This window comes from Cavia porcellus, unplaced genomic scaffold, assembly GCF_034190915.1.
Source record: "Cavia porcellus strain 051 isolate PalLab524CR breed Dunkin Hartley unplaced genomic scaffold, mCavPor4.1 scaffold_10, whole genome shotgun sequence".
Lineage (NCBI taxonomy): Eukaryota > Metazoa > Chordata > Mammalia > Rodentia > Caviidae > Cavia > Cavia porcellus.
The window spans coordinates 1,627,827-1,655,190 of record NW_026947493.1 but is presented as its reverse complement, the minus strand read 5'-3'; the positions used below and the strand labels follow the sequence as shown (position 1 = coordinate 1,655,190).

Here is a 27,364-nt window from a genome sequence, read left to right as displayed (position 1 = left end):
TTTGCCAGAGAACACATAGCCCTCCTTAATATTTGTAATTAATCAAGCAATTAATCAACATATACTTATTGCTAGGGTTTTCAGCACGATGAAAGAGAAAAAATATGAAGTAACAGTAGCCTTTATTCCAAGGATGTGGAGAAGAGTCCAGTGACCACAGATGGTCTGGGCCTCTTCTGATCTTAATGTGCAGTATGGGATATACATATAACCTCTGACTGGGGGTGGTGCTTAGGGTGGGCATTGATGACACGAAAGCAGCTGATTGGGACCTTTTTCACACCACTGGGAAAGGAAAAAGGAAGTTCTCATAGGGGAAGGAGGAAGTAACCTCAAGGTAAACATCCCTTGGCTCCCCCTCCCACTGCTGTAATACTGAGTAACTTATTCTAGGGCAAAATCCTTTCATTCCTATCTTTTTATTGTTAGGAAAAGAGTGAAGTCTCTCTCTTATTATTTCCTGCTGAGAGGGGGCACTATATTGGGGTTTAGGAAGGTTGACGGGATGATGGTTGATGCCCATGCAGAAGCTGGTACCAGGTGTTTCAGCCAGGACAACTTCATGATTGGTGAATGCCCGCATTTAGACTGGAAAAACAAAGAGACAAGGTGCTATGAGGAGGCAGGCCATTCTCATATTTAAGGACCAGATGAGGTAGAAGGAAAGGTGCCTTTGATTTAAATATGCCATTCTATCAGGACCACGGTAAAGTAGAATTCTGAAAAATAAGTGTGGGGTTAGGAGGTATGAAGTTATAAGAGGTAATTATTTTGCCCATCCTAAAGGGTAAAAGTTAAAAGTGTAGGTATGTAGGGCTTGTCTCTGGTCTAGGAGTTGAGCTGGGAAGAATAAGAGGGGTGGGTAGGGCCACGGCTGTGTCACTGTAAGGAAGGTAAGAGCTTAGGCCCTCAGGGATCTCATGTTTGACTAAACAGCTGAGGGTAGAGAGGACTAAGACAGTTGTCACGTAGAACAACATGAAGATGATCTTACGCATGATGTGGGAGTCTTTAGGAAAGATCGTCAAGAGTCCTGCTGTAAAAATGATAATTAATAGAATGTAAGGTTCCTAATTAGGAACCGAATTGGATAACAAAACATGACTTAGCCTGAGAATTGTGGCTGTGAGGCCTTGGTGAGACCAAGACGGTGGGCGACAGAGGATGAGATGACCACTCAGGATGGTTAGATTCAGGGTTGGGAGGGCATTGCTTAGCTTGAATGAGTGAAACCAAGATGGAAGTCCAGCAACTTTGACAGCTGTTGGGGGTGCCAAGAAGACCAGGTAGGTGCTGCTCCACCTTGGTTGTAGTCCTGTGGATTTAGAACATTTGAGATAAATTAGATCTCCTGGGAATATGGGAGCATCTGTTTTGGCCCCTTCAGAGGGCTGGGGAAGGCAGCGATCAGCATGTTGTCGTAACAAGTGCTGGAGGCAAGAGAGAATTGGGATGTAGTCAGCAAGGGGAGGGAGACTTTGGGGAGTGGGAAGATTGTGAAGTAAGAATGGCCCGCCATACATAAGTTCAAAAGGACTTAAAAATGTAGGACCCTGAAATTGCCCTGAGCTTGGCTAAGGCTAGGGACAGAAGTTGAGGCCAAGGTTGCTGTAGTTCTAAAATGAGCTTTGTAAGGTGTGTTTTATGAGGCCATTTGCCCTTTCTACTTTTCTGGAGGATTGTGGATGGTATGGGATGTGTAGGTGCCTGGTGATGTGTAAGCTTGAAGATACCTGTTGAGTAATCTAAGAAATAAAGGTTGGACCATTATCTGACTGAATACTCTGAGGTAGACCAAGCCTTGGGGTGATTTCCTGTAACAGGACTTTAGTAACTATATCAGCAGTCTCCCTGGTTGTGGGAAAGGCTTCTATCCATCCTGAAAAAATACAAACAAAAGTGAGAAAATATTTGAGAGTTTTGTGGTGGGGCATATGTGTAAAATGTATCTGCCAGTCCTAACCAGGGGTGTGTCTGCAAAAATTGATGAGTAGGAAAGGAAAGGCGTGATATGTGTCCCTAAGAAGAGGTCCTAGCACAGAGATGACAGGTGTGAGTAATCTGAAGAATGATAGCCTTTAGAGAAGGATGTGTGACTACTGGGGCTAAAAGTCTGTAGAGGACCTGTGATCCTATATGGAAACAGTTATGTAAGTCAGTGATGATGTCTAAGGCCTGCTGATCTGTGAGAGCAAGTTTTGATCCCTGGAAAATCCACCCCTGAGTGTTTTGTGTGTAACCTGGTTTATGAAATAACCATAGCTCCTCTGGTGAATAATTAGGTTGAGGTAGACTGCTTGGGACTAACGGAGAAGATGAGAAGGATAGGGCCTTTGTGCAGCTAACTTGGCTTGTGCTAGGATTATTTCCAAAAGATGAAAAATATTTCCAAAAGATGAGAAGTATAAAATAAAAAGCGGCCTTTATTCTGAGAACACGGGGAGAGATGACCCGCACCCCCACTGCTGGCGTCCGGTGATCTCTCCAGCGGACACGTGGCATGTGGGTATGTAAATAGCCTTGGTTTCGGGTGGAACCTAAGGCGGGCATTAGGGATGTACAGGTAGCCCATTGGTCCTAGGTTTGGCGCCATATGTAAATTTCCAGGGGCGGGAAGATGGCGTCACAGGTAACTTCCTAGGGGTGGGGGAAATAGGGGCTTCCTGCTTCCGGTTGAGGCTTTCCTGGCTACAGGGTCCTGTCTGGGCCAAAACCCTTTCAGCTTATGAATCTGCAAAGGCATTGCTTTGAGCAGTGGGATCTGCAGAATTCTGGTGTCCCGGCTGGGGATTTAGCTCACTGGCATAAGCACCTGCCTTGCAAGCAGGTGGTCTTGAGTTCGATCCCCGGTACCGATAAAAAAAAAAAAAAAAAGAATTCTGGTGTCCCCTACAATGAACAACTGCTGCCTGCTTTGGGAGTAGTGCTGCCTCTAGAAGTTTAAGGATAAGAGGTGTATTAATGATAGGGGTTCCCTGAGAGTTGATAAAACTCCTTTCTTGCCAGATAGAGGCATGGGAGTATAAAATGCTAAATGTATACTTTGAATCAGTGTATATATTTATGACTTTGTCCTTTGCTAGTGTAAGAGACCTCGTAAGGGCAATAAGTTCTGCCCTCTGGGAATATGTCCCATGTGGCAGTGGATTAGCCTCTATAACCTTTGACTGGTTAACTATTGCATATCCTGCCCTTTTTTGGCTGTATTTGCTGAACTGCCATCTATGAACCATGTGTCAAAGGCTAAAGAGAGGGCTGGGGATTTCGCTCAGTGGCATAAGCACCTGCCTTGCAAGCAGGCGGTCGTGAGTTCGATCCCTGGTACTGATAAAAATGAAAAAGACCAAAAAAAAAAAAAAGGCTAAAGAGAGAGGTATGCTACTAATGTGAGAGAAAGAGGTGGGAGTCATCTGTAAACCTCAATACAGTCATGGCAAGGATAGCCCTCTGAGGTGGGAAATAAAGTTGCCACATTAAGAGGACCACTAGTTGCTATGGAGATACAAGGGTCCTGAGAGAGGCTAGGTGTATCTGTTGAAGGCGAGAAGGGGTCATCAGGGCAGGGAGTGCCTTCTGTGAGATGAGTTCATTTAGATGATGAGGTGAGTGTACTGTAATAGACTGCCCTAATGTAAACTTCTTAGCTTCCTGTGTCAGTAGGGCTGTGGTCTCAAGGTCTCGGAGACAAGGTGCCCATCCCTTTACTGTGTTGTCTAACTGCTTTGACAAGAAGGCTACTGCTTGAAAAGAAGGTCCCTTCTTGTATCCTAGTATACCTACAGCTTTGTGGCCTTGAGAGGTAGCTATAGAGTGAAAGGTTGGGTGGGGTCAGGAAGGGCAAGGGCTGGAGCCCTTGGGAGAGCCTCTTTTAATTTATGAAAGGAGGCATGTATGGGCATAGTGGGGTCTAGGGGTTCTGATAAGGGGCCCTTAGAAGCTTTGTAGAAGTGTTGGAATAGAGCTGCAAAGTTAGGAATACAGAGACAAAAGAAATTAACTAAACCTAGGAAAAGATGTAACCTGTTGTTTAGTTGTGGGCACCTGGAGATCTTGATCTTATGATCTGTAGTGAGGGAATGAGTGGTAGGGATGAGAGAGAGAACTAGATATTTGACTTTTGGGGAAGCTATTTGGGGTTTAGCAGGAGAGACCCTGTATCCATGACTGGCAAGAAAATTAAGGAAACTAGCTGAATGCTGCATGGCTAACATATGGGATGGAAAACATAAGAGAAGGTCATCTGTGTATTGAGGGAGAGTGCTAGGTTTGAGATCAAGTTCTGCAAGGTCAGCAGCAAGAGCTTGGCTAAAGAAGTGAGGACAGTCTCTGAAATCTTGGGGGAGCACTGTCCAGGTAAGTTGTTGAGACCTGAGAGTGTCTGGATCACTCCATGTAAATGTAAAGAAACTCTGACAATTGGGGTCTAGGGGGATGGTAAAAAAGGCATCTTTAAGATCTACAACTATAAAGTGAGTGGTGGATATCAAAGCATGGTATAAGGGTTTCGCACTACTGTGTGGACTGGGGTAACAGCACTATTGATTACCCTAAGGTCCTGCACTAGATGATAAAACCCATCAGCCCTGAGTACCAGGAGAATGGGAGTATTATAGGATGGATGGGTAGGTTTAAGAAAACCATTGTCTAAAAGGTGCTTAATTATAGGTTTAAGCCCCTGTAAATATTTGGGAGCTATGGGATACTGGGGAATGCAAAGAAAAATGGAAGGATCCCTGAGATGAATTAAAATAGGCATGGCATGGGAAGCATGGGTGGGATTGGAAGTATCCCAAACTATGGGATTGACCAGAGAAAAAGGAATGGGAGGGGATGACTTTGCAGTACATTGTGAGGCTGTTTGGAGGACTACAGTTGGGAGGGAGAAAGTAAAGAAGAAGTTAAGCTTTTGAAGGAGGTCTCTACCTAAAAAAGGTGTGGGACATGTTGGAATTACTAGGAAGCTATGGGTAAAGAAGAGAGTCTGGAACCTGCATGGAATAGGCCCACTCTGCAAAGGCTGCACAGGTTGGCTGTCAACACCCTCTACAGAGATTGAGGACTTAATACAAGGGCCTCAAAACTCAGGAAGTGCACTATAAGTTACCCCCATGTCTACAAGTACATATAGTATCTTACCTGAGACCTCTAGTGAGACTCCGAGAAGGATACCTTAATGGGGACTGTGGGCCCCGAGCTCTGTCAATCTTCAGCAGCAAGCCTGAATAGATCAGGCAGTGATGAATCTGGTGGTGATGGCATCTCCTGTGAGGGAAAGGAGTTAGAGGATGGCTTACATGCTTTCTGGTGGCTAGAACAGTCCCTCTTCCAGTGGCCCTTGAGATTGCAATAGAGGCAAGGCCCCAGAAGAATGTCAGGATTGGGGCACTTTCTTACCCAGTGTCCTTTGTTGCACTTGAAGCATGGTCTGGGAGGGACTCAGGCAGCTCTGCCTTGTTTTGGCTTTCCTGTGTTGGGAGCTCCAAGTGCCACTGCTAAAGGATCAGATTGATATTTAGCAAATTTCTTTTTTTTTTTTTTGTGCCTCTTTTTGAGTTTTTTCTCTGTTGTTGAAAACATAGAAAACTGTATTAAGAAGGTCTCCTTGTTGGGTTTGAGGACCATGTTCAGCCTTTTGTAACTTTGCACAAATATTAGGAGCAGACTGAGAAATAAAATAAGAGTTAACAACAATCATCCCTTCATGAGAGTCTGAGTTTACATTCATAAACTTAATTAAGGTGTCCCTAAGCTAAACACAGCCAGATTTTCATTAGCATCTTGGATCTGTTCTAAACATTTGTTATAGTTAATATGTTTGTGAACAATTTTACTAAGGCCCACAATTAGACATTCAATCATCTTATATATTTTATAAGAACCTTCTCCATTTTGGTAACTCCAGTTAGGATACTGTTCAGGCACTGCAGTAGGCCCAGGGTCATTCTTGGCAGTATTTGCCTTATATTTGCAATTGGCTTCTTCTGGAGCTGCTTGCCACAGCTGAGCTCACTCTTGTGAGCTGAGGGTCATGTTCAGAATCACATAAATATCCTTGAAATGTAAATCATAACAATTAGTTATAAATACAAATCCTCTAATATAATTCTGTTGAGAGAAGCAGCCTAATTTATGGCTAATCTGAAGTAAGTCAGAGAGGGAGAAAGGTACATGTATATTAACTAATCCTTTAGGGCCAGCCTGTTCCCGAAGCAGGAACAAAGACTGAGGCTGAGAAGGCTGTGGAGTAGATGGCCACCAAGCAGACAACCATCTGGCAGGCATGTGTGTGCAATTACCCAATGATTGGATAAATGGCCACTTATCACCATGCAACAAGGAAACACAGGCTATTGGTGGTTCACCATGGTACCGCTGCTGCTGGTAACACAGTGAGGGAGCATAAGATGGCGGCTGGTCATCATGTGACCCGCAGCAGGACGGCTGCTGCTGATCACACAAGGGGCCACAAGGAGGCGGCCATTGACCCTGAGACATGTCACAAGATGGTGGAGGGCCGCAAAATGGCAGCTGTCCTCCACGTGAGCTGCAGCAAGATGGCTGCTGACAACCACGTGGCCTACCAGAAGGCTGGAACACCAGAGACTACATATGGTGAGCCAGGGGAGAAAATGGTGATGCAGGGGAAGGAGACATAGAACCTTCCAATGGATCAGACGGCTCGAGTGGGGGGATTGAGGGGTTTGAGACTAGGGGGAGACACTAAGGGAAGGATTAGAGGCTGCTGTGGGTGAGAGAGGAGGAGAGGACCGCACTGGGGGTATAGGAAGCTTGGGCTGAGAGGTCACAGTCTGACCACTTTATCCCCGGTCCTCAGAGTAGTTCTGGATGTATAATAGGCACCTAAGAAGTACTGGCTGAGTAACTGACAGGATGAATGTACTTCTAATTCCTAATCTAATCAGGAAGGTAAGGGTGTTATGAGCACTTCAGGTAACCGGGGGTTTAATGATGATTTTTTAAATCATAACTTTTATATAAATATAAAAGAAATACATAGTTAATATTTTAATTCATCAATTGAAGGAGAAAAATCTTTAAGATGTGGCAATTGAAAAAAAAAAGATGTGGCAATTGGTTCAAAAGAGAGCCAAAGAATAGACCCATTAGATCAAGAATATTAAAATAAATTTTCAAATAGATGCAAAATTGACTTTTCTGTGAGGAGGGATTTTCTTTATCAAAGAGATTTTATTTTCTCATCTATAGATAATTATTTGCAGTACTACCCACTTTTACAAATTAATCGTGATATCTATAGAGTTGTAAAACATCCTAGTCAAACTCTATGTCCAGATAATCCTTGGACACTTCAGCAGTCCACTGAAAAGGTGTCCAGGAACCCCTTTCGATTATTCCAAACTGTTTTTAAAAATTTATTTATCATTTCTTTGCTCATACAAAATTAAAAATTTATCATTTCTTTGCTCAAATAAAATTATTCACAAAATAAGGCTAGTACCTTAGGCTTGTCCTGATTATCGACAATTGTGCAGCAGAGATGATAATTTACCATGCAGGCTACCTTTAAGCTTTTTTTTTTTTTTTTTTTTTTTTGGTCTTTTTTTCTTTTTATCGGTACCAGGGATCGAACTCACGACTGCCTGCTTGCAAGGCAGGTGCTTATGCCGCTGAGCTAAATCCCCAGCCCCTAAGCTTATTGTCCTATAACTTTTCATAAGGAATCTCAGACTGAACTTTTAAAATCATTTATTATGCCTGGTGTGGTGGCTCACACCTGCAATTCCAGCTCTTGGGAACTGAGGCAGGAGGGCTGTTGCAAGTTCAAGACCAGCCTGGGCTACAAAATGAGCTCAAGACCAGCCTGAACTGCACAGGGAGACCCTGCCCCAAAAAGACAAAAGGTAAAATAAAACAAAATCATTTATTACTTGAAATCCTTAGGCCAAACAATCCCCAAAGCCTTTTTTCTCCAGAATTAAGCTGCAGGACCTATAAACTAGGGTCTTTTCCTTTAGTTAGAGGTCCCCCAAGTATCCTGAGGTTCTTGGGCCTGCAGGGTGTGAGTTTCCCTACCACAGTCTACGCTGGATTTTCTGGGAAGACTTTGCAAATACTGGCTCTAGAAAGTCAACCTTAGTCCTGTAAAAGTAACTCCTCATACCTGAGAAAATAAGATTCATTCTTAAATATGAAACATGAATTCCAGCCAAGCCTTAATTGTATAAGTACCTTTTTCAGGTATATCTTAGTAAAAGGAAAAGAGGTTATTATCGGGGCCGGGGATTTAGCTCAGCAGCATAAGCATCTGCCTGCAAGCACAGGGTCATGAGTTTAATCCCTGGTGCCAAAAAAGAGGCTATTGTTGAAATTATGCAAATTAGCATGTTGCCATAAAAGGCACCTCACTGAGAGTTTCTGAGCTTGGAGTGTGAAGAAGCACATGTAAAGCATCACAAGTTCAATTTTCTTATTTTATGAGAATTTTAGGATTATCCACTTTCTTATTTATCTCTAGAAGCCAGCTGGACTGGAGCCCCTTTTAGAGGCCTTATTATCTGATTTATGAGACAGGAAACTATTCCATACTCACAGCAGAACTCTGAATTCTTGGTAGGTAGACACACCTCTCAGAGCATGTGCAATCCCTCTATGTTGCCATTTTAGCCACAGAAGAAAAGTAAACAGGGAAACAAAAGCTTGCCAGTACTGATAGCAGTTGCCCTCCTTCCTTGCGGGCATGAAATTCCTAATGGATTTGAACTCAAAATAGATAAAGACTAACAAACTATATTCTGTATTATCTTTCACCCAGCAGGAAATAGATCTCTGTAAAACCTTAATCCATTTACAGAGATTACCAAATTCCCAATCATTGCAGTTCCCAACAGGAAATAACTTGTCATTCATAAATGAATTAAAAAGAAAAGGAAGTTAATAGAGAGTAGAATTAAAATTAAACAAACAAACACAAAAGAAACAAACATCAACAAAGTTCTATTGTCATTTTCAGTTTACCTGTGGGAGCCAAGGAAAAACAGCCCTGGGCTCAAGTCTGTGATGTTCACCGTTTCTGAGAATCTCAGGTGACTCCTGTTTATCTCAGTGGGTTCTCCAAACTGCTGAGGATGATATTTTAAAAATCATAAACCTGGGCCAGGGATATAGCTCAGTGACACAGAAATGGCCTGGCAAGCACAAAGTTGCAAGTTTGATCCCCAATATAAAAAAAATAAATAAAAATCATAGAGTCATGACTCTTACACAAATATAAAATGAACACGTCAAAGACTATCTTTAGCTCACTAATTAAATGAAGGAACTAGTAAGATGTTACCATCATTTCTAAGAAGAACCTAAACAAGACATATTTACAAATCAAGACTATTGAAATAAATTTGCAGAAAGATGAAAAACTGGCATTGCACAGGAAGAATTATTCTCCATGTTATAGCATTTATTTGCACGTATGCAGATAAGAATTATTTGCATTGCTCTCATACCTTTACATAAATTTTATCTTTACAGGTAATAAAATAAACAATAAAAACAAAGGTTCAGAACCTTGTAGGGTCAGATAAGCTTCAGTTTCCAGTGTCTGGATTAAAAAAAGAAATCTCTCTTATTTATTTCCAAGGCTTAACTTTTTCCTTCCAATGATAAATGTGTGCACTAAAATTGAGTTGCTTCCATTAGCACAGAAGCAAGGATTAAAAGCATACTCATGAAAAAAAGTAATAAGAACAGTGGGAGTAATAAAACCCAAAATGTGTAATTGTCATTGTACAAAAGAGAGGAAAAGAAAGTGCTCTAAAGGACATAACTGCATGTATATTTAAGTGTATAAGATAGGTAACCATATTACTGAGTTTTATTGGATCATTGAACAGAACTGTTTGCAGTCTCACTGTTTGAATGTCCACTCTATATGCTTTAATTTTGTAACTTGAACAACTATTTCTAAGACAATATGTAATCTATTAACTAATGATTTCCTACTGTCTATTTTTTCTGAAATTCTGTACAAACTGTACCCTTTTTCTGTTTTTTTTTTCTTTTTTCTCCTTAAAATTAAAAAAAAAAAAAGAAAAATTAAAGACCTTATGTTTGATGAGCTCAGCTCAGTTTACACTGAGGTCTCTCTACCTTAACTGCACTACTGAATAAAATCAGCCTTTCCACCTTTAAAAAAAAAAAAAGCATACTCATGTTCTTTAGAATTGTCAGAGAATGAAACTGACTCTTGAAAATATACTGAACTATAAGAAACTTTTTTCTCACATTTACAAAACAAGCATAATTCTCATGCAGAGATCTGATTTTAACAATGAAAAATATTTATGAAAATAAAAAATTAGTCTATCTTAAATTCATAGTTCAGTCAATTCTTGTGTTATAAACATAGAACATTTTGAAGTGCTAATTTCAAAAAGGTTTAAAAAGTTGTACTCTCCATCAGTAGTTCTTACACTTTAAGAGATCCTTCAGGCTTACTTAACACAATGTCCCTCAGCCCCATTTCTGTTGGTACTTGAACTATCATGCATCTAAGAATCACTTGGAGGTTTCAATAATGTAGAGTTCTAGGCCATGACCTCGGTCTTTGGACAGATCTGGAGTAGGGGCTAGGAATCTCCATTTTCAATAAAATTTTCCTCCAAATGATTCTATTGAAGATTTCTGGAGATTTCTCTTTGAAACACTTGTTTCATAAGAAAAGTCCACTTCAGCACCCTAACCCTTCTGTGACAATGTCAGAGACATCCCCTAACACTATAATAGTTTAAAAGCAATGTAATAGAGGTCTTACATTGGAATGGAGTAATTATCAGCTCCTCTTAGAATGTGTGCTAACTTTTTCAACATAGTAAAGCGTGGTGCAAAGTTTATATGCCAAGAATTTGTAGAGATTCAGAGTTCTTTATTTTTCTTATATAAAAGAGAAACCAGAAATTGAAGTACTACAAGTTCATTTTAAATAGATCTCAAGTTTTTGAGTTCTGGCTTTAATACAATACCCTAGTGAAAGTTCTGCCTTTAACCACTGACTTTGTTTAATTATTCATTTGTTTACTTATTTAACAAAGTCTGTTATTTGTAAAAAGGCTTGATTTCAGCCTTCGTGATACAGTCTGAGTTCTAGGAATTATAAATTAGTTGTATTAATATAATGTTGCTCAGTTACACTACGATAACCTATTCATATCTTCAGGTGATATGCTAAATGGCTAATGATAACTCCTTTTATAAAGTATGACTGATTATAACCACAGGGCATGGTTTGAAGCACACACATTTTCTTTCAGAACAAAGGCTCACCTTAGTCATTAAGAATGTGTTCCTGATTTCCCTGAATTTTAAAAAGAGTAACAATATTACCAATGATTGAAAATGTCATACAAACAAAGAAGTTTTAGTTTGCCTTGAAATTATATTTCTACCTTAAAATGAAATTACCTTAGTGCAATTTTATTTCATATTACTGCTATTGGAAATGACATTTTCCCCTGGGTTAGAATATTAAGCTTAAATGAACGTGTACTGTTGCTGGCTTTTCATGCAAAAAATGAAGGTACGCAATGCACCCTCACAAATGAGATGATGGACGGAGTAAGTTACACTTGTCAAATTTATGGAGCTCAGACTTTGTAATATTGCTTGAGTTAAACTCATATTCTGTTAACCTTACTTTTTAGGAATTTTAAGTATGATGGAGCGGGGACTGATTCCCCCAACGGCCAGGATTACCTTTCAGAATCCACCCATTACGCCCAGGGCAGCTCCTCTGCACAGTTTCAACGAAGCACATAAGATTGCACCTACAAGTAAGACCCTGCTGTATGCTTAGCTGGAGTTACACAATGCTTGCCTCTCCCCAGCTTTTGCAGAGCCAGTTTTTATCCTTGACACCTGGACAAGACAAGAGGTGCCAACATCCCGACTTTTACTTTTGTGGATAAATAACGCGAGCCATCTTGATGTAAAGCACGTTTGGAGGACACATTCTCTGTATGTGCTTTCTTGGCACGTATGTTCGAGGTATATGCAGTTTGGTTGGGAATAAAGACAGATGCAATGAAGATATATAAATATAAATCCAAAATAGAATAGAATAAAAACCAAATGGGCATTAACATCTAGTGCTGTAATAAGAGCTCAGAGGGATGATGACAGGGACCAGAAATAAAACAAAATGAGTTAGAAGGCGAGACATAGGGGCTTCTTGCTTGTGAAGGCAGTGTCAGGAGATGTCTCGCAGAAAACACAGAAGGCGTACACTAAAATCTAAATGATCACAGGGGAGGGATAAGCCACGCAAACATCTAGGGAAGAATACTCTACACATAGACTAGGACAGGCCCTGCGGATCAGGCTGGAGAAGCCAAGAGGGGTCATATATATACAAGGAATGATCAGTGAATGTTTACATTTTAAAATTTATTACAATAAAAAACCCCACACACATTGCCATGAATTCTCCTCAGAATACTCCTCCTCACTTTGAATATACATACATATGCCATCCATTCTTGGCACTCTCTGGAGCAGCTCTGGAAGTCCTCTTCTGTGGATGTATTTAAGAGGTCTGATTAGAAAACATGATGAGTGCCATCCAACAGAAAGGCAGTTCTCAAAAACCCTTCGGGGTCCTCATCTACTTTATTCACCAGATCTGCACACTGTGTAACTTCTGGGTCTTCCCAAAGTCACAACAGCCATGCAAGGTAAATGTTTTGAACCAGTTCAGGACAAGGAGCCTGACACTACAGCTAAAGACATGCAAGGGACTGCTGGAATGTTTCAGAAGGGTAAGTGTGCTGAAAGTGAAGGGGATCTTTGGAGGAGAATCAATGGCAATGCATATTTTACTGCAATGAATTTTTAAAGATTTAAATATCACATTTTATCACATTTTGTAGGCTAAAGAAGAAATTACACACACACACACATGAAGGAATTACACAATGTCTTCAACTTTCATTCTGTCCTACTTCCATTTTGTATCCATTCTTTTAGTCAGTATATTAATGACAAATTACCTTATTGCTCCCTTTCTGCAGGATATTTTCTTTGATTACAGGTATTCTGGGTTGATGGCTCTTTCTCACATTTGAACACAAGCTGGGCTCTTCTTTTTCGGTAGCCATGTTTTCCAATAACAAACCCACTGCCACTGGCATTTGACTCAGTGTAGGCACAGTGCTGCTCTTTTGCTGTGTTTGACACTTTGCCCTGCAGTGTTTAGATGTTCGGTTATGGTGAGTCTTGATCCAGATTTCTTTGGTTTTATCCTGTTTGGCTCATTGTCGTAAATCTGCAGATTTATATTTTGCCAAATTAGGGAAGATTTCATCTGTAGGGGAGTACTTTTTAAAGTCTTGCCTAATGTCTCTTCTCCAAGGACACAAATGCCACATCTTTTGTTATACTTCCACACAGGTCCTTGAGCTCCTATTCCTTCTTTCTTGAACCCTTTCTTCCTTGAATTTGGTTGTTTCCCCATTTAATACTGTCTCAAAGTTTCCTTATGTTTTCTTCATTCTCCATTCCTTTTTTCCTCAAACTGTGTTTTTTCAAATAGCCTATGATTTTTGTTTGATCTATTCTGATACTGATGTCATCTGTCTTTCTAATTTCACCAAATGTACTTTTCAGCTCATGAATTCTGCCTGATTTTTTTTTTTATTTTAAAGAGGAAAACAATAAAAACAAAGATATAGAATTTCAACTGCTTTAAAGATAACAACATGCAACATATTAACTAGTGTTAATTTTCTATTATTTTGTTTCAAAATTTTGCATCATTTTAAAAATTTTTTTTAAATTAAAAAATAAAAACAAAAATCAAATTGTGTTATCAATTAAAAAAAAACATGAGTACACGTATTTCACTGTGGCATGGTTTTTAATTCTTCTGGGAAAATACCCAGAGGGGAAATAGCTAGGTCAAATGGACCTAGCTCAAATCTTAGCTTTTCTTGTTGGTACCAGGGATTGAACTCACAACCGCATACTTGCAAGGCAGGCACTTATGCCGCTGAGCTAAATTCTTGGCCCTAGTCCTAGCTTTTTGATATCCCTGATATTCACTAGTACACAGGGAGTGTACTAGTCTATACTCCCACCAACGGTGGAGAAGGGTAGCCCCTCCAGCATTTGTTATTTGTTGATTTCTTGATAATAGCCATTCTTTCTGGGGTGAAATGGAATCTCAGTGTTGTTTTAATTTGCATTTCTTTAATGACCAATGATGTTGAACATCTTTTTCATGTATTTATTTACTATTTATATTTCTTCACTTGAGAAGTATGTGTATCTCAGATGCTATTTTTGGATTGGATCTTTGAATTTGGGGGCTGATTTTTTTCAATACTTTGTATATTCTAGAAGTTCTTTGTCTGAGGGACAGTTTCTTCCTCATTTTTAAAAATTGTTTCCATCTCTAAGTTTCTATAAGAGTAGTGAAACATGTCTGTGTTTTCTTCAAGCCCAATGAGCTTCCTTAAAATGACAGTTTTAAATTCTGTGAGAGTTCTCCTTTACTGGTTATCATCTGGTCAGTTTCGGCACTTAATTTTCAGCTTTTGGTGAGGCCATGATTTCCAGAACTTCTTGATGCTTGTTGGTGTGTGACCACCAGTGTCTCAAAGCTGTGTTCCACTCTGTGCCCACCTCCTAAAACCATGACACCGGGGGGAAACTGAGTCCCATGCTGCTATTAGCTGCCTCATGGTATAAGCCGTCTTCTGCAGATCTGGGCCTTACAAAAGTTTCAGGCAAGGAGAAAGGGAAAATATTGCTATTAGTCTCTACCCAGAAGCTATATTGATTATATGCTCTTAAATCTCACTCTTAGGTATAAGGAAAGAAGTGAATCTCCAGGTTATGGTTAGCTTTCTTGTTGCTAGGGCCAGATATCCGACACTGGCGACTTACTGGAGGCGAGATGTACTTCAGCTCTGTTTCAGAGGTCTCAGGCCACTGCCCGCCGACCTCAGGGCAGAAATACCGCGCTATCACCAAGTGGTGAGTGGCGGAGGGAGACTGCTTAACCCATGACGTCTGGGAAACAGAGTAGGGCTGGAGCCCCAGGGAGGAAGGGGACAGTAACAGATGAGTCCCCAGGTCACACCTCCACGACCTATCCAGACATACCCGGAAGTATGCTTTCCTAATCGCCTAGGCATATTCAAGTCCATCAAACAGGTCAGGATTAACCTTCACAACTAGGGACAGAGTTAGAGTTAGCATTAAGATTAGGGGCATATTTATACTAAATATGTAGTATGATGAGTTATGCTTAGTCTAAATCATTCATGAAAATTCTGACCTTTGATGGATAAATATACTTAATATCTGAGGTATGCTAAAATTATTTATTGTTTATCTGAAATTAAAATTTAACTGTGTGTCCTTTTTCTTTTGCTAAACCTGACAACCCTACTCACTGGATATATTATCACACGGAAAAATTTCTAGAATTTCTAGAGAAGAGGGATGGTTACTTGCTAGTCTAATTGTCAATAATTACCACAGAAGCATACAAGATCGTCTAGAAAGACATGAGTTTATTCCCTCCGAAAAATTACTTGTGGTAAACTTCATCAGAAAACTTTTCTCACAAGAGCAGTTAAGTACCAAACTAAATATAGGATATGGTTTTGTTAAAAATGACTATGCTAAAACATAGTCTCCAAGTGCATATGTCCCATAAAACCAAGACTACATAAAGCTATAATTCAGTGACAGCATTTCTGCAGGTAACTAAGATAATTTTTAGAGACACCAGTAAGTGTGAATTGTCCGGATGACATGATAAATCTCTGTGGTCTTTATCTTACCAGATATTATCATAATTTTACTAAAGGGCTGTGAAAGGGTTGCTGACCCAGACCGACACTGTAGCCAGAAAAGCCTCAGCCAGAATTAGGGAGCTCCTGCCTCCCCCGGCCCTAGAGATTTACCTGTAACCCTAACCCCCCCACCCTTCGGAACCTGCCCCTGGCGCCAAACGTGTGCCAATGAAATACCTGTGCATCTCTAATGGCCTTAGGGCACTGCCCTAAACTTAGGCTACTTATATTCCCCCACGCCACGTGTCGGGGTGAGAGAGATCGCCAGATTGCAGCAGCCAGGCCAGTGCGCCAGTCCTCTCCGTGTTCCCAGAATAAAGGCCTCTTTTGTTTATACTCCTCATCTTTTGGAAATATTTTTCATCTTCTGGAAATAATCCTATCAGGCTGGGGATTTAGCTCAACAGCATAAGCACCTGCCTGGTGAGCGCAAGATCATGAGTTTGATCCCCAGTCCAAAAAAAAAAAAAGGAATAATAAAATAAATAAATAAAATCTTATTAAAATCTTTAAAATTTGAAAACTTGCCAATTGCTATTTTTGTTTCAACACGAGAATCTCGCCATAAAGCCTACTTATCTGCAGAAACCTGAAAGTTAAACAACAAGTGTACAAGTTGGCAGGTGTTAAGAGTAAGAGGTGTTACTGGTGAGTGTGCGGATTAAAGGCTCAAAGGTGGGTGTACCCTACAAAAAGCACAACAGGAAAGGAAAGCACATTAGTCAAGGCAAAAATGTGTCGGGCTCAATGGGTTCCGCACACACCAAGGTGCCCTGCCCAGGGAATACATGTTGCAGAGAGTTGCACTAGAGAAACCAGAGAGGGGAGAGACTGGGTCACACCAGCAGACAAATCCCTCGTGCAGAAGCGCATTTCAGGGCTCTGGAATTCTTGCTATTTTTTTCAAAGATGGCTGAAAATATTCCCTGTAGTCTACTAGAGGTAAGGAATATTTTTGTAGTGGGATTCTAAATTATATATTGATATACTTTACTAGCATGCTGTTTTGATTGGTATCTGTCAATTCTTTCAAAGTTTGTTGTCAAAGAACTGACAGAAAGGGGCTGAGTTGAAGGAACTAAGATAAAAGAAGCCTCACTTATTTTATTCATTTAAGCATTTAAATAAATTATTCTTTCTTTTTAGGGGGGCCTCAGGGGTACAGGGAATCAAACTCAGGACCTCACACTTCAGGGAGGCACTGAGCCACTGAGCTAAATCCCAGCCCGGTTCTCTTTCTTAGGGTAAGAAATGTAAGGATTTTTCTCCCCTGAGAGTGTCAGGCTTGGGCTGTTGGTAAAGAGCAGTTGAATTTGCTGCCAGGCAAAAGGAGAGATGGATTGAGAAACTTACTTAGCATGAAGGTCTGGCCCCCTACAGACTCAATATGTTCGCCAAAATATGTTGCTCAGAGATTTAATTAATTTCGGAAATAATTTTTATGGGCTATTCCCTTGTTTCACTTCAATTTTTTAGAGTACACAGTGGGATGGCCCATCCTAAGTAATGTGTATGTGAACTTGGGCATCTGGCTGTTGAAGGAATCTCCTGGTGAGACATTGGAAGACAAAGGTTACTCTAACTTGCCTGCTTCTGACCACTGCTTTGCGTCCAGTTTGCGTGAGGTGGACTGACTCAGGGAATCGGCCACCATGTACCGGCTGTCAGGGTTCACAGCTATCGCCCCTGGTGGAGGCAGGAATGATTGGTGGCCGGGGGCAGTGGGTGCAGGGCCGTCTGATTTTCCAGATCCACCCCATGCCTCAGCCCCTCTTTCCAGAGAGGTGATGCTGCTCCTCTTTCCACAGTGCCCATCACTGTACCTGAGAAACCAGTGCTGGCTCCAGCTCAAGAAGTGACGCCTGAGAAACAAAAATCAAAGGTATTCATATTTGCAATTGCAGAAAGAAAGTTGTTTTTATTTACAATGTCATCTGTGAAAATTTTGGTAATATTCACATCTGTGTAATTTCTTTCTTTCTTTGTAGAGCTAGGGATCTAGCTACATCCCCAACCCCTGACTTTAAAAGTGGGGGTTCCTGTACAAGACCAGGCTATCACAACACTATCCGCGGAGTCTAAAACACTTGGTCTTGTTGCACTATTGTGAGAAGCGAAGTGACTGAGTGGGCATACATTGCCAGCTGGTCAGGAGTCTGGGATCCACTAGGTCTTGCTGTGTGAGGTTTTACTGTTCAGTATCTCCTTTGTGTTTAAGCATGGGGTAAAATGGCAAGGCCTCCAACTTTACACAGAAAATCTTCATGAGGAAAAGGAAGTAGTTGTGCATTCTTCAATATTAGTACAAAGAGGACACTGTGACTTATCCTTAGAAAGATGTCCCCCACTTGAAAGGCGCTGGACTTGTAGCTTGGTTTTTCTGCTTATGGATCACAGACTTGCTTGCAATAATTGAAACTTTTCACTAGAAAGGAGACAGCTAGTGGTGCGGCTTCTGGCTTACCCACATGGTCCTGTTTTCAGCTGTGGCCATTTAAAAAGAAAAGAAAAGAAGAGGGGAGGGGAGGGAGGGGAGGGGACGGGAGGGAGGGGAGGGAGGGGAGAGGAGAAGTTGCAAAGTGGCACCTAAGAAATCAATCCCTGTGTGTCTCCACTACAGTACCTGTTCTTACCCTTCATCTTCAGTGCCCAGCTCTTCCTAGATTGTCACTGTTTTCTTTTTTTTTCCCACTGTGTTTTCAACCCTGGTGGGCTGTGGCCGGCCCCTCAAGAGCTGTCCAGGCTGTTTATGTAGCAGTAGGGCACGTGACACCTCAAGTTGCCATGGCAAATATTTGTGTTTGAGGAAAAATGTGGGTTAAAAAACAAAATCAATGTAAATGGCCTAATCTCAAGATAGACAGGCCCTCAGGCCAGTGTTTGGCTGGCACCGTGACTGTTTGAAATTCAGCTGTTTAGCAGGCTGTGGGGAGGCCACAGGCTAACGTGCATAATGGGAACAGGCCGAGGCACACGTTTTGGTTCTCACCCTGTGCAAGCACTCAACCCCAGTTTTCCAGAGAAAAATCTACAGGTAATACAAACAACAGAGTTTTAGCCTAAAAACAAACAAATAAACTTGTAAGAAATTACCTGTCTCCTGAAGGTAAATTAGCCCCAGCTTTGGTTTCCGCTGCTGACCTCACAAAGCTTTGTGAAGCAGTAATAGTTAAAAGACCCCCCCCCCCCCCGCCTCCCACTGGTGCATCATTTCTGAATTCTCTCTTTGGTGGTCAATGTGATTGTTCTTAAACTTTGTGGAAAGAAGGCATGGAATTAAAAGGCCAAGAGAAAGGTGCATAGCCTCATGCCGAAGGCAGCACAGGCTTTAGAGCTGGCTCTGCACCAGGCACTGCGGTATCGTGCGGTGAACCCTGTCCTGTAGACGCTTCTCCTGCGTTTCCCTACAAGTGCAGTCTGGCATCTGATTACAGTCGTTTTGCACATATTTACTTCGTCAAACTCTTTCCTCAAAGCTAACAGGGCTGGGGAGGCAGAATATCCTGGTCTGGGGTGGGAAACGTCTAATTATTAGCTCTCTGCCTCCCTACAAAGAGGGGACAGGCCGGCACAGCGGGGGAAGCAGCCGCAGGGCTGGGGAGGCTGAGCCTTCTATTTGTTTTGTAAAATTGCCCAGGAAAGTCATTGTGATTTAAACTACGTCTCATTCTCTTTGTAGGGGAGAGGCAGAAGGTCAAGAGGACAACACGAAGGGAAGGTCTGTAATTTGTGTGACTAGTTGAAACCTGGGGTCTGTCACCTGATGTCCCTTCTTTTTGCTGCAGGGCAAAAGTATGGGAGGCCACTTGACAGCTAAACACGGCAACCAGAGTTCTGTGCTTCCCTTGTAAAACAATCAGGCCATGTTTTCAGAAAAAGCCATGGTATAAAGTGAAAAACTCTTTTTGTTTTAATTTGTTTTTTGCTCTCTGTTGGGACTGAATCACTTTTCAGTTTTCGGTCCAAACAAATAATTGAGTGTCCTTTGAATTTGACTGAATTACATCACCCTCATTTCAAAGTACACTTAAAGGGAAATCAGGTATTAAACTCAGTTGTCCCCCAGCATTGCTTACATGTGTACACATGTGTACATGGACACAGACATGTGTGTGCATGCACACATATATGCTGCATGTATGATATGGTAGGTCAAGGTGTGGGATTCAGAGTTAAATTGACCGCAACAACCAAGGTAACCCAAAAATGGGGAAAAATGAAATACTTTCAACAATACGGCAAATACGTCCAAATAAGAAATTCCACGGGGCCATGCATGGATAAAATGCCCAAACTTGAACAGGGAATGTGCCTGATTCTCCTCTCAGTAGTAACTCTCTTTGGAAGTCGCTTCAGTCCTCTTGGCCTCACTTTTCCCCAGCAGATGGAGATGACACTTCCTTTCTCACAGGGTTGCTGCAAGGACCAGATGCGTTCCTGTGTGTGGAAGTGCTTTGCAAGTAGAAAGCATTTTTATCATAATGCATGGCTCCTTCACATTTTTTTTTCCAGTATCAGGGATTGAACCTGTGGCCTTTACCCTAGGCTGCATCCCCAGCCCTATATTTTTTTATTTTACTCAGGTTGGGTTTTTTAGTTTTGCTCAGGTTGGGTTTGAACATTGCCTATTTTTCAGACCATCTTCTATGCCAGTGATGCCAAACTGTTTAGACACAAGTGCCCAAACTGCAACTCCAAAAACACTTCTGTATCACAGATTGCCAATGCTGCACATAGAGCTGAATCCTGAGGTTTTAGGTTAGAAGAAAACAGTTACACATTAACATCTTTTGACTTCAAAGAAAAGCAAGTAACAAGTGTGCCATAGGTTTGCCACCACTGTTCTAGACCTTGTTTCTGACAGAATTTTGGCGCGGCTGAAAAAACAAGAAGTATGAAATATAAATGACCTTTAAGAATGTGGGGAGAGATCCTCCAACCCTCTGGGGTCTGGCATTGTCTCCGGGGGCTGGCATTCTCTCCATCTGACACATGGAGTGGGGGCACGCAGGTAGCTTAGGTTTGGGGTGGTGCCTAAGGGGCATGAGTGATGCACAGGTAGCCCATTGGTATTCATTTCACGCCACAGGTAAATTCCTAGGGGCGGGGAAGATGACCTCAAGATAGAGCCCTTGGTTCCACCTCCAAGGCTTTACCAGCCTTAGTGTCCGGCCTAGGGCAAGATTCTTTCAGTTTCCCCAGTGAGCTTATTGGTAAGAATGTCAGAGGAAGCTGAGCTGCCTCTTCTCAAGGAGAAGGAGCCCATCTTTGGGCCTCCTTTTTCCTCTGCAGAACTGTGACTAGACAGGACCGTATTTCATAGAGCTGCAGATAATCCCTCTGAACCTAGACGTAAACTCATCGCACAATCAGAGCCTTCCCCCAGATCCCCTGACTTCTCACCATGAGGAAACTCTCGAGCTTGCACTTCCAAAACAGAATGTGTTTGAAGAACCCAGCATTCTTATGTGGAATTTTTTTGTGTGTGGAACTAGGACCGAACTCATGACCTTGTGCTTGCCAAGCAGGCTCTTATGCCACTGAGCTAAATCCCCAGTCCTGAATCCAGCATTCTTGATTTGGAATATTTCTAACTGCTGATGCTGATTGAGTGTGTCCTTGTGAGTGTCATCGAGCACCTGCCACACCCATGGGACCCTCATGGAAACCCGAGGACTTCTATGCTGTGACTACCCTCAGGCCCACCCAGATGGTGAAGGGCTTCAGTGATCTGCAGACACAGCAAGGCTCCAGAGTTAGCACTCTCGCCACAAACCAGTTATGACCTCTTCCCCATGGGCTTGTCCTCCAAATACTGCTGCCACTTCTGTCACTGCCAGAACCACTGTTACTATCACCAGCAGCAGTGAGAGTTTACTGCATACCAGGCACTGTTCCCAGTGTCCTCACAGCTCTGTGCAGTAGGTACTAGCATCATTCGATGTCACCAGGAGGAGCTGAATGCAGTGAGGTGGAGTCATCCAATGAGGAAGTGACAGAGCCAGTATACAAAACTGGACCATGTGACCCCAAGAGCTCTAGAGCGGTAGAGATCTTTTAAGTATCTCAACTACTGTTGATGAAAATCTTTGTGTAACACATTGTGTGTTTGCCTGCCCAGTATAATTTAACTCTTCTCTACCCAGGGTCCTATGGGCTTTTGCGTCCTAGGTTATAACAGGGTGATTGTCCTCTGCCATCGTGTCTGCTTTTATCATGTCTGACATTAGTGGTCTTTCCTGTTTTCTCCATTGACCAAATAACCAAAGCTCAAGAAGCTGGGTAAGTGTGAGCCTGTCACGCTCTGTATGCAGATCCAAAGAATAAAATAATAAACCATAGTATAGTTTGTAGTATGAATTACTTCCAAAAATTTCAAGGAATGTCTGATTTAGGGGCTGGGGATTTAGCTCAGCAGTGTAAGCACCTGCCTGGCAAATGTGAGGTCATGAGTTTGATCCCTGATACCCCCCCCCAAAAGAAAGAAATCTGACTTGAAGTTGCTAAAACTGAATCTCTCAGCAAATAAAGTTTTTTGTTATCTTACAGCAGGCATATCAACAGCTATGCTAAAATCCACTTAATTTTAATTAATAGTTTGATAGTTATTTTCATGGCTAAAAGAATATATTTGTTGGACACTATGGATACAGCCTATATTCATGGGTATGTCTCTTCTGAGAAGGAGGATAAACAAGAATGAGACTAAAATTTACAGATAGAAAGATGGATGGATAAAGAAAACAGGTGTCCATGGTATTTCACATTATTCTCTGTATGTCTGAAACTCTCCCAATTTAAAGAATAGAAGGAAATGCTATTTCCTAAGTCATAACTCTGTAGTAGATTTCCTGTTACTGGGAAAGTAAGTTTGTGTGCTAACATTCTAATATACCTGGGGAAGGTCTTACTTCTCTTAATAATTGTTACACTGTTACTTGCCTTTTAGTTTTTTCCTACATATACTGGTGATCTCCTTGTTAGACAGCTGATTATTTTAAGGGTGAATCAGCAGAACTACTTTAATCAGATGCCATGTATGACACTGGACATACCACTGCTTCTACCTGGCCTCATTTCCTGCATTCAGTACAAGAGGGAGACTGGACCGGATAACATCAGGGCAGAGGGGCTTTCAGGCTGCCCACAATCCTCACCCCAGGGGGCCAGGGAAGGGAGAGCTGCAGAAGAGCCCGGTGGGAGTGTTTAGGCTTCTGGCTCACACAGCAGCTGTATTATCGATCTTCCCTCATTACTGTCACATTTTATCATGTCTGAACAGTGTTCCAGACTTCAAGATACAGACTTTGGAAGCCTCAAGGTGATCTCTAGCAGCAGTTTTAGCTTTAACATGTCCTGCCCAGCAGGACTAAGCCTACCTCTCAGGGAGCACAGGACACCCCGCCAACGGACTTTAAGTTCCCAGCGAGGTCTGGTCTCCTTTTCTCATTCTGCCTGAAGGGTGAAAGAGAGGGCAGGGCTCACCCTGATCAGAGCCCTGCAGCTAGAGATACAGGCAGGGACTCAGAAGCAAAGCCAAGGCTACTTCTTTTTCTCTTTCAAACTTCTCTCATGAAATGCCATTGAAGGAATAGGGGAAAAATTCCCAAAACAAAAGAAAGCCTGTAGAATTTTTAAAAACCATTTGGCATTTTCTCTAATTCATTAGAAATTTCCTCCCTCAAATTATAAAAATCAGAGCAGAAATCAATGCAATAGAGACTAAGAAAATAATCCAAAGAATCAACGAATCAAAGAGTTGGTTCTTTGAAAGAATAAATAAAATCGATAAGCCCCTAGCCAACCTTATTAAAAAAAGGGAAGAAAAAGCTCAAATTCATGCAATAAGAAATGAAAAAGGAGAAATCACTATAGACCCAATAGAAATACAGAAGATCATCAACACCTATTTCGAAAACCTCTACTCTCAAAAGTTTGATAACACAGAAGAAATAGACAGATTCTTAGAAGCATATGAAGTGCCAAAGCTAGATCAAGAGGATGTAAAACTGTTGAATAACCCAATCTCTGCTAATGAAATTGAAAATGTAATTAAGTCCTTACCCACCAAGAAGAGCCCAGGCCCAGATGGATTCACTGCAGAATTCTACAAGAAATACAAAGAAGACCTAATGCCGACACTCCTCAAACTATTCAATGAAATTGAAAGGGAAGCAATCCTTCCTAAGTCATTCCTGGAAGCAAATATTACTCTAGTACCAAAACCTGAGAAAGACCCAACTAAAAAAGAGAACTATAGACCGATCTCCCTAATGAACACAGATGCAAAAATCCTCAATAAAATATTGGCAAATAGGATCCAGCAAATCATCAAGAAGATTATACACCATGACCAAGTGGGATTCATCCCAGGAATGCAAGGATGGTTCAACATACGCAAATCAATAAATGTAATCCACCATATCAATAAAGCCAAAAATAAGAATCACATGATCATTTCTATAGATGCAGAAAAAGCCTTTGATAAGGTCCAACATTTATTCATGATAAAAACTTTACAGAAAATTGGAATAGATGGTCTTTACCTCAATATAATAAAGGCCATTTATGACAAACCAACAGCCAGCATCATACTAAATGGCCAAAAATTGAAAGCCTTTACTTTAAAATCAGGCACAAGACAAGGATGTCCTTTATCACCACTCCTATTTAATATAGTACTGGAAGTACTAGCCAGAGCAATTAGGCAAGAAAGAGAAATAAAAGCGGTAAAGATAGGAAAAGAAGAAGTTAAGTTATCATTGTTTGCAGATGACATGATACTCTACATAGAAGACCCCCTAAACTCCATTGAAAGACTCTTAGATACAATAAATAAATTCAGTAATGTGGCTGGATACAAAATCAATACTCAGAAATCAATAGCATTCCTATACACAAACAACAAAATCACAGAGAGGGAAATAAGAGAAACTGGACTATTCACATTAGCAAGCAAAAAAAAATGAAATATTTAGGAATTACTCTTACGAAAGAAGTGAAAGACTTATACAGTGAAAACTATAATACACTGAAAAAGGAAATTGAAGATGATCTCAGAAAATGGAAAGACATCCCTTGCTCATGGATAGGAAGAACAAACATTGTGAAGATGGCCATTCTCCCAAAACTCTTATACAGATTCAATGCAATCCCAATAGAAATACCATCAACATACCTTATAGATCTAGAGAAATCACTCCTAAATTTCATCTGGAACCAGAAGAGACCTAGAATCGCAAAGGCAATTCTAAGCAGCAAAGACAAAGCAGGAGGCATCACAATCCCTGACTTGAAATTATACTACAAAGCAACAGTAGTAAAATCAACATGGTATTGGAATCAAAACCGAGCTGAAGATCAATGGAATAGATTAGAAGATACAACCACAACTACAAACACACTCAACCACCTTATCTTTGATAAAGGAGCCAAGCAGGTTCACTGGAAGAACGACAGTCTCTTTAATAAATGGTGCTGGAAAAACTGGCTCTCCATTTGCCGAAAACTAAAGCTAGACCCATGTCTATCACCATGTACTAAATTAAAATCTAAATGGGTCAAAGATCTGAATATTAAAACAGAAACACTAAATCTATTGGAAGACAAATTGGGTAGAAACCTTGGAGACATAGGAGTAGGTAAAGAATTCATGAACAGGACTCAAACCGCATGGGAAATGCTTCCCAGAATCAATAACTGGGACCACTTCTTATTAAAAAGTTTCTGCCTGTCAAAAGAAATCTCCAGCATAGTGAAAAGAAAACCCACAAACTGGGAAAAGATTTTAGTGAACTCTCTCTCAGACAAGGGACTCTTGTCTAAAACGTATAAAGAATTAAAAAAACTCAGACCTCCAAAATTCAAAGATCCAATCCAAAAATGGGCATCTGAGATGAATACGCAATTCTCAGATGAAGAAATGCAAATGGCAAATAAATACATGAAAAAATGTTCATCGTCATTGGTCATAAGGGAAATGCAAATTAAAACCACACTGAGATACCATCTCACTCCTGAAAGAATGGCCAGGATCAAGAAAACCGACAACAAATGCTGGAGAGGCTGTGGGGAAAAAGGAACACTCCTGCACTGTTGGTGGGAGTGTAGACTGGTGCAGCCTTTGTGGAGGTCTGTCTGGAGATTTCTCAAAAAGTTGGGACTGGAAATCCCATTTATTCCAGCTATTCCACTTCTAGGCATATTCCCAGAAGAACTGAAAGCATCATACCACAGTGATATATGTGCACCTATGTTTATAGCAGCACAATTTGTAATCGCCAGATCTTGGAAACAACCCAAGTGTCCATCAACTGAGGAATGGATAAAAAAGTAGTGGTATTTCTATACAATGGAGTATTATTCAGCTATAAAGAAGGATCACATTGAGATATTTATCAATAAATGGGCGCAGCTTGAGACCATACTCATAAGTGAAATAAATCAATCTCGCATGTATGAATACCGAATAGTTTCCCTAATGTAAATAATGATTCAAATATATAAAAATATGTGGTAATCATGATTCCCCATTATGTGGCCTTGAAGCCTTATAAAATTTTCACTTATTAATTAGAAAGGCTTTATTCTGGGCTTCTTGATATGGAAATATTTGAAGCTATAGTATATGAAGTTTTATCCAAATATTTCAAGGAAAAAGACAGACACTATGGTAACTACTATTCTTTAAAAAAATTATTTAGTTATATCTTATGTTTATTTTAATTAAGGGGAAAAATTTTAAAAATTAGGATATATAATAGTAACTCTTTTTGATTTCCTATTAACTTGTTTTGAAGTCCTGTAATACTCCCACGATCTTGTTTTGACTGATTAGACTCTGTTCCATTCTGTGCAATAGTATCAAGTTTGAGGGTATAGGCAACTACTTTGAAGGCAATAAGATTCACTAAGATGCCCATTCTGGTTTGACTATTGTCTCCTTTGGAAGTCCTGTAATGTTTACAATGCCTAAGTTTTATTGGTCTTGTTCTCTACTGTTTTGTCCAACTTTATAATATCTAATGAGATAGACAATTCTTTTTAAGGAAACAAGAGACAATGTTGATAACCATTGTTAATAACCTTGTACTCTGTTCTACATCATGTGCTATGTCTATCCTTGGTTTTGACTGACAGCTTTGTTTTGCCATATTTGACTTTATTCTCCCCCCCCAAAAGTAATAAGAACTAAGGAGTAATAAAATCCAAAATGTGTAAATTTTGTTGTAAAAAAGAGAGGGAGGAAAAAAAAAAGAGCTCTAACGGATATAACAGCAAGTGTGTTTAGGGGTGTTAAATAGCTGACTATATTAATGTTTTTGGATCATTGAACACAGTTGTTTGCAGTCTCTCTGTTTGAATGTCTATTTTGTATTCTTTGATACTGTGATTTGAGCAACTATTTCCAAGATGATAATATGTAATCTATTAACAGGTGATTTCTTACTGTTATGTTTTTTTTTATAGTTCTGTATTATGTGTAACCTTACACCGCTTTGTTTTGTTTTGTGTTCTTCTCTTTTTCCTCT

The 27,364-nt window shown here is 40.7% G+C and overlaps 1 protein-coding gene and 1 long non-coding RNA gene across 5 annotated transcripts in view; one reads left to right on the top strand and one right to left on the bottom strand.

The window, feature by feature from the left end:
* Positions 1-27,364, top strand: part of Iqch (IQ motif containing H) — a 216,733-nt gene that overhangs the window by 82,201 nt on the left and 107,168 nt on the right. For all 4 annotated transcript variants that reach the window (XM_063257797.1, XM_023561668.2, XM_063257798.1 and 1 more), the window contains 3 exons: positions 11,676-11,804; positions 17,642-17,715; positions 19,513-19,551. In XM_063257797.1, coding sequence (XP_063113867.1) covers positions 11,676-11,804; positions 17,642-17,715; positions 19,513-19,551 — 242 coding nt within the window. The remainder of the gene's footprint in view (positions 1-11,675; positions 11,805-17,641; positions 17,716-19,512; positions 19,552-27,364) is intronic.
* Positions 127-5,887, bottom strand: LOC134477757 (uncharacterized). The gene is made up of 3 exons (XR_010049952.1): positions 5,395-5,887; positions 5,137-5,262; positions 127-588 (listed from the first exon to the last, which is right to left on the bottom strand). It is a non-coding gene; the product is annotated as an uncharacterized LOC134477757 (long non-coding RNA).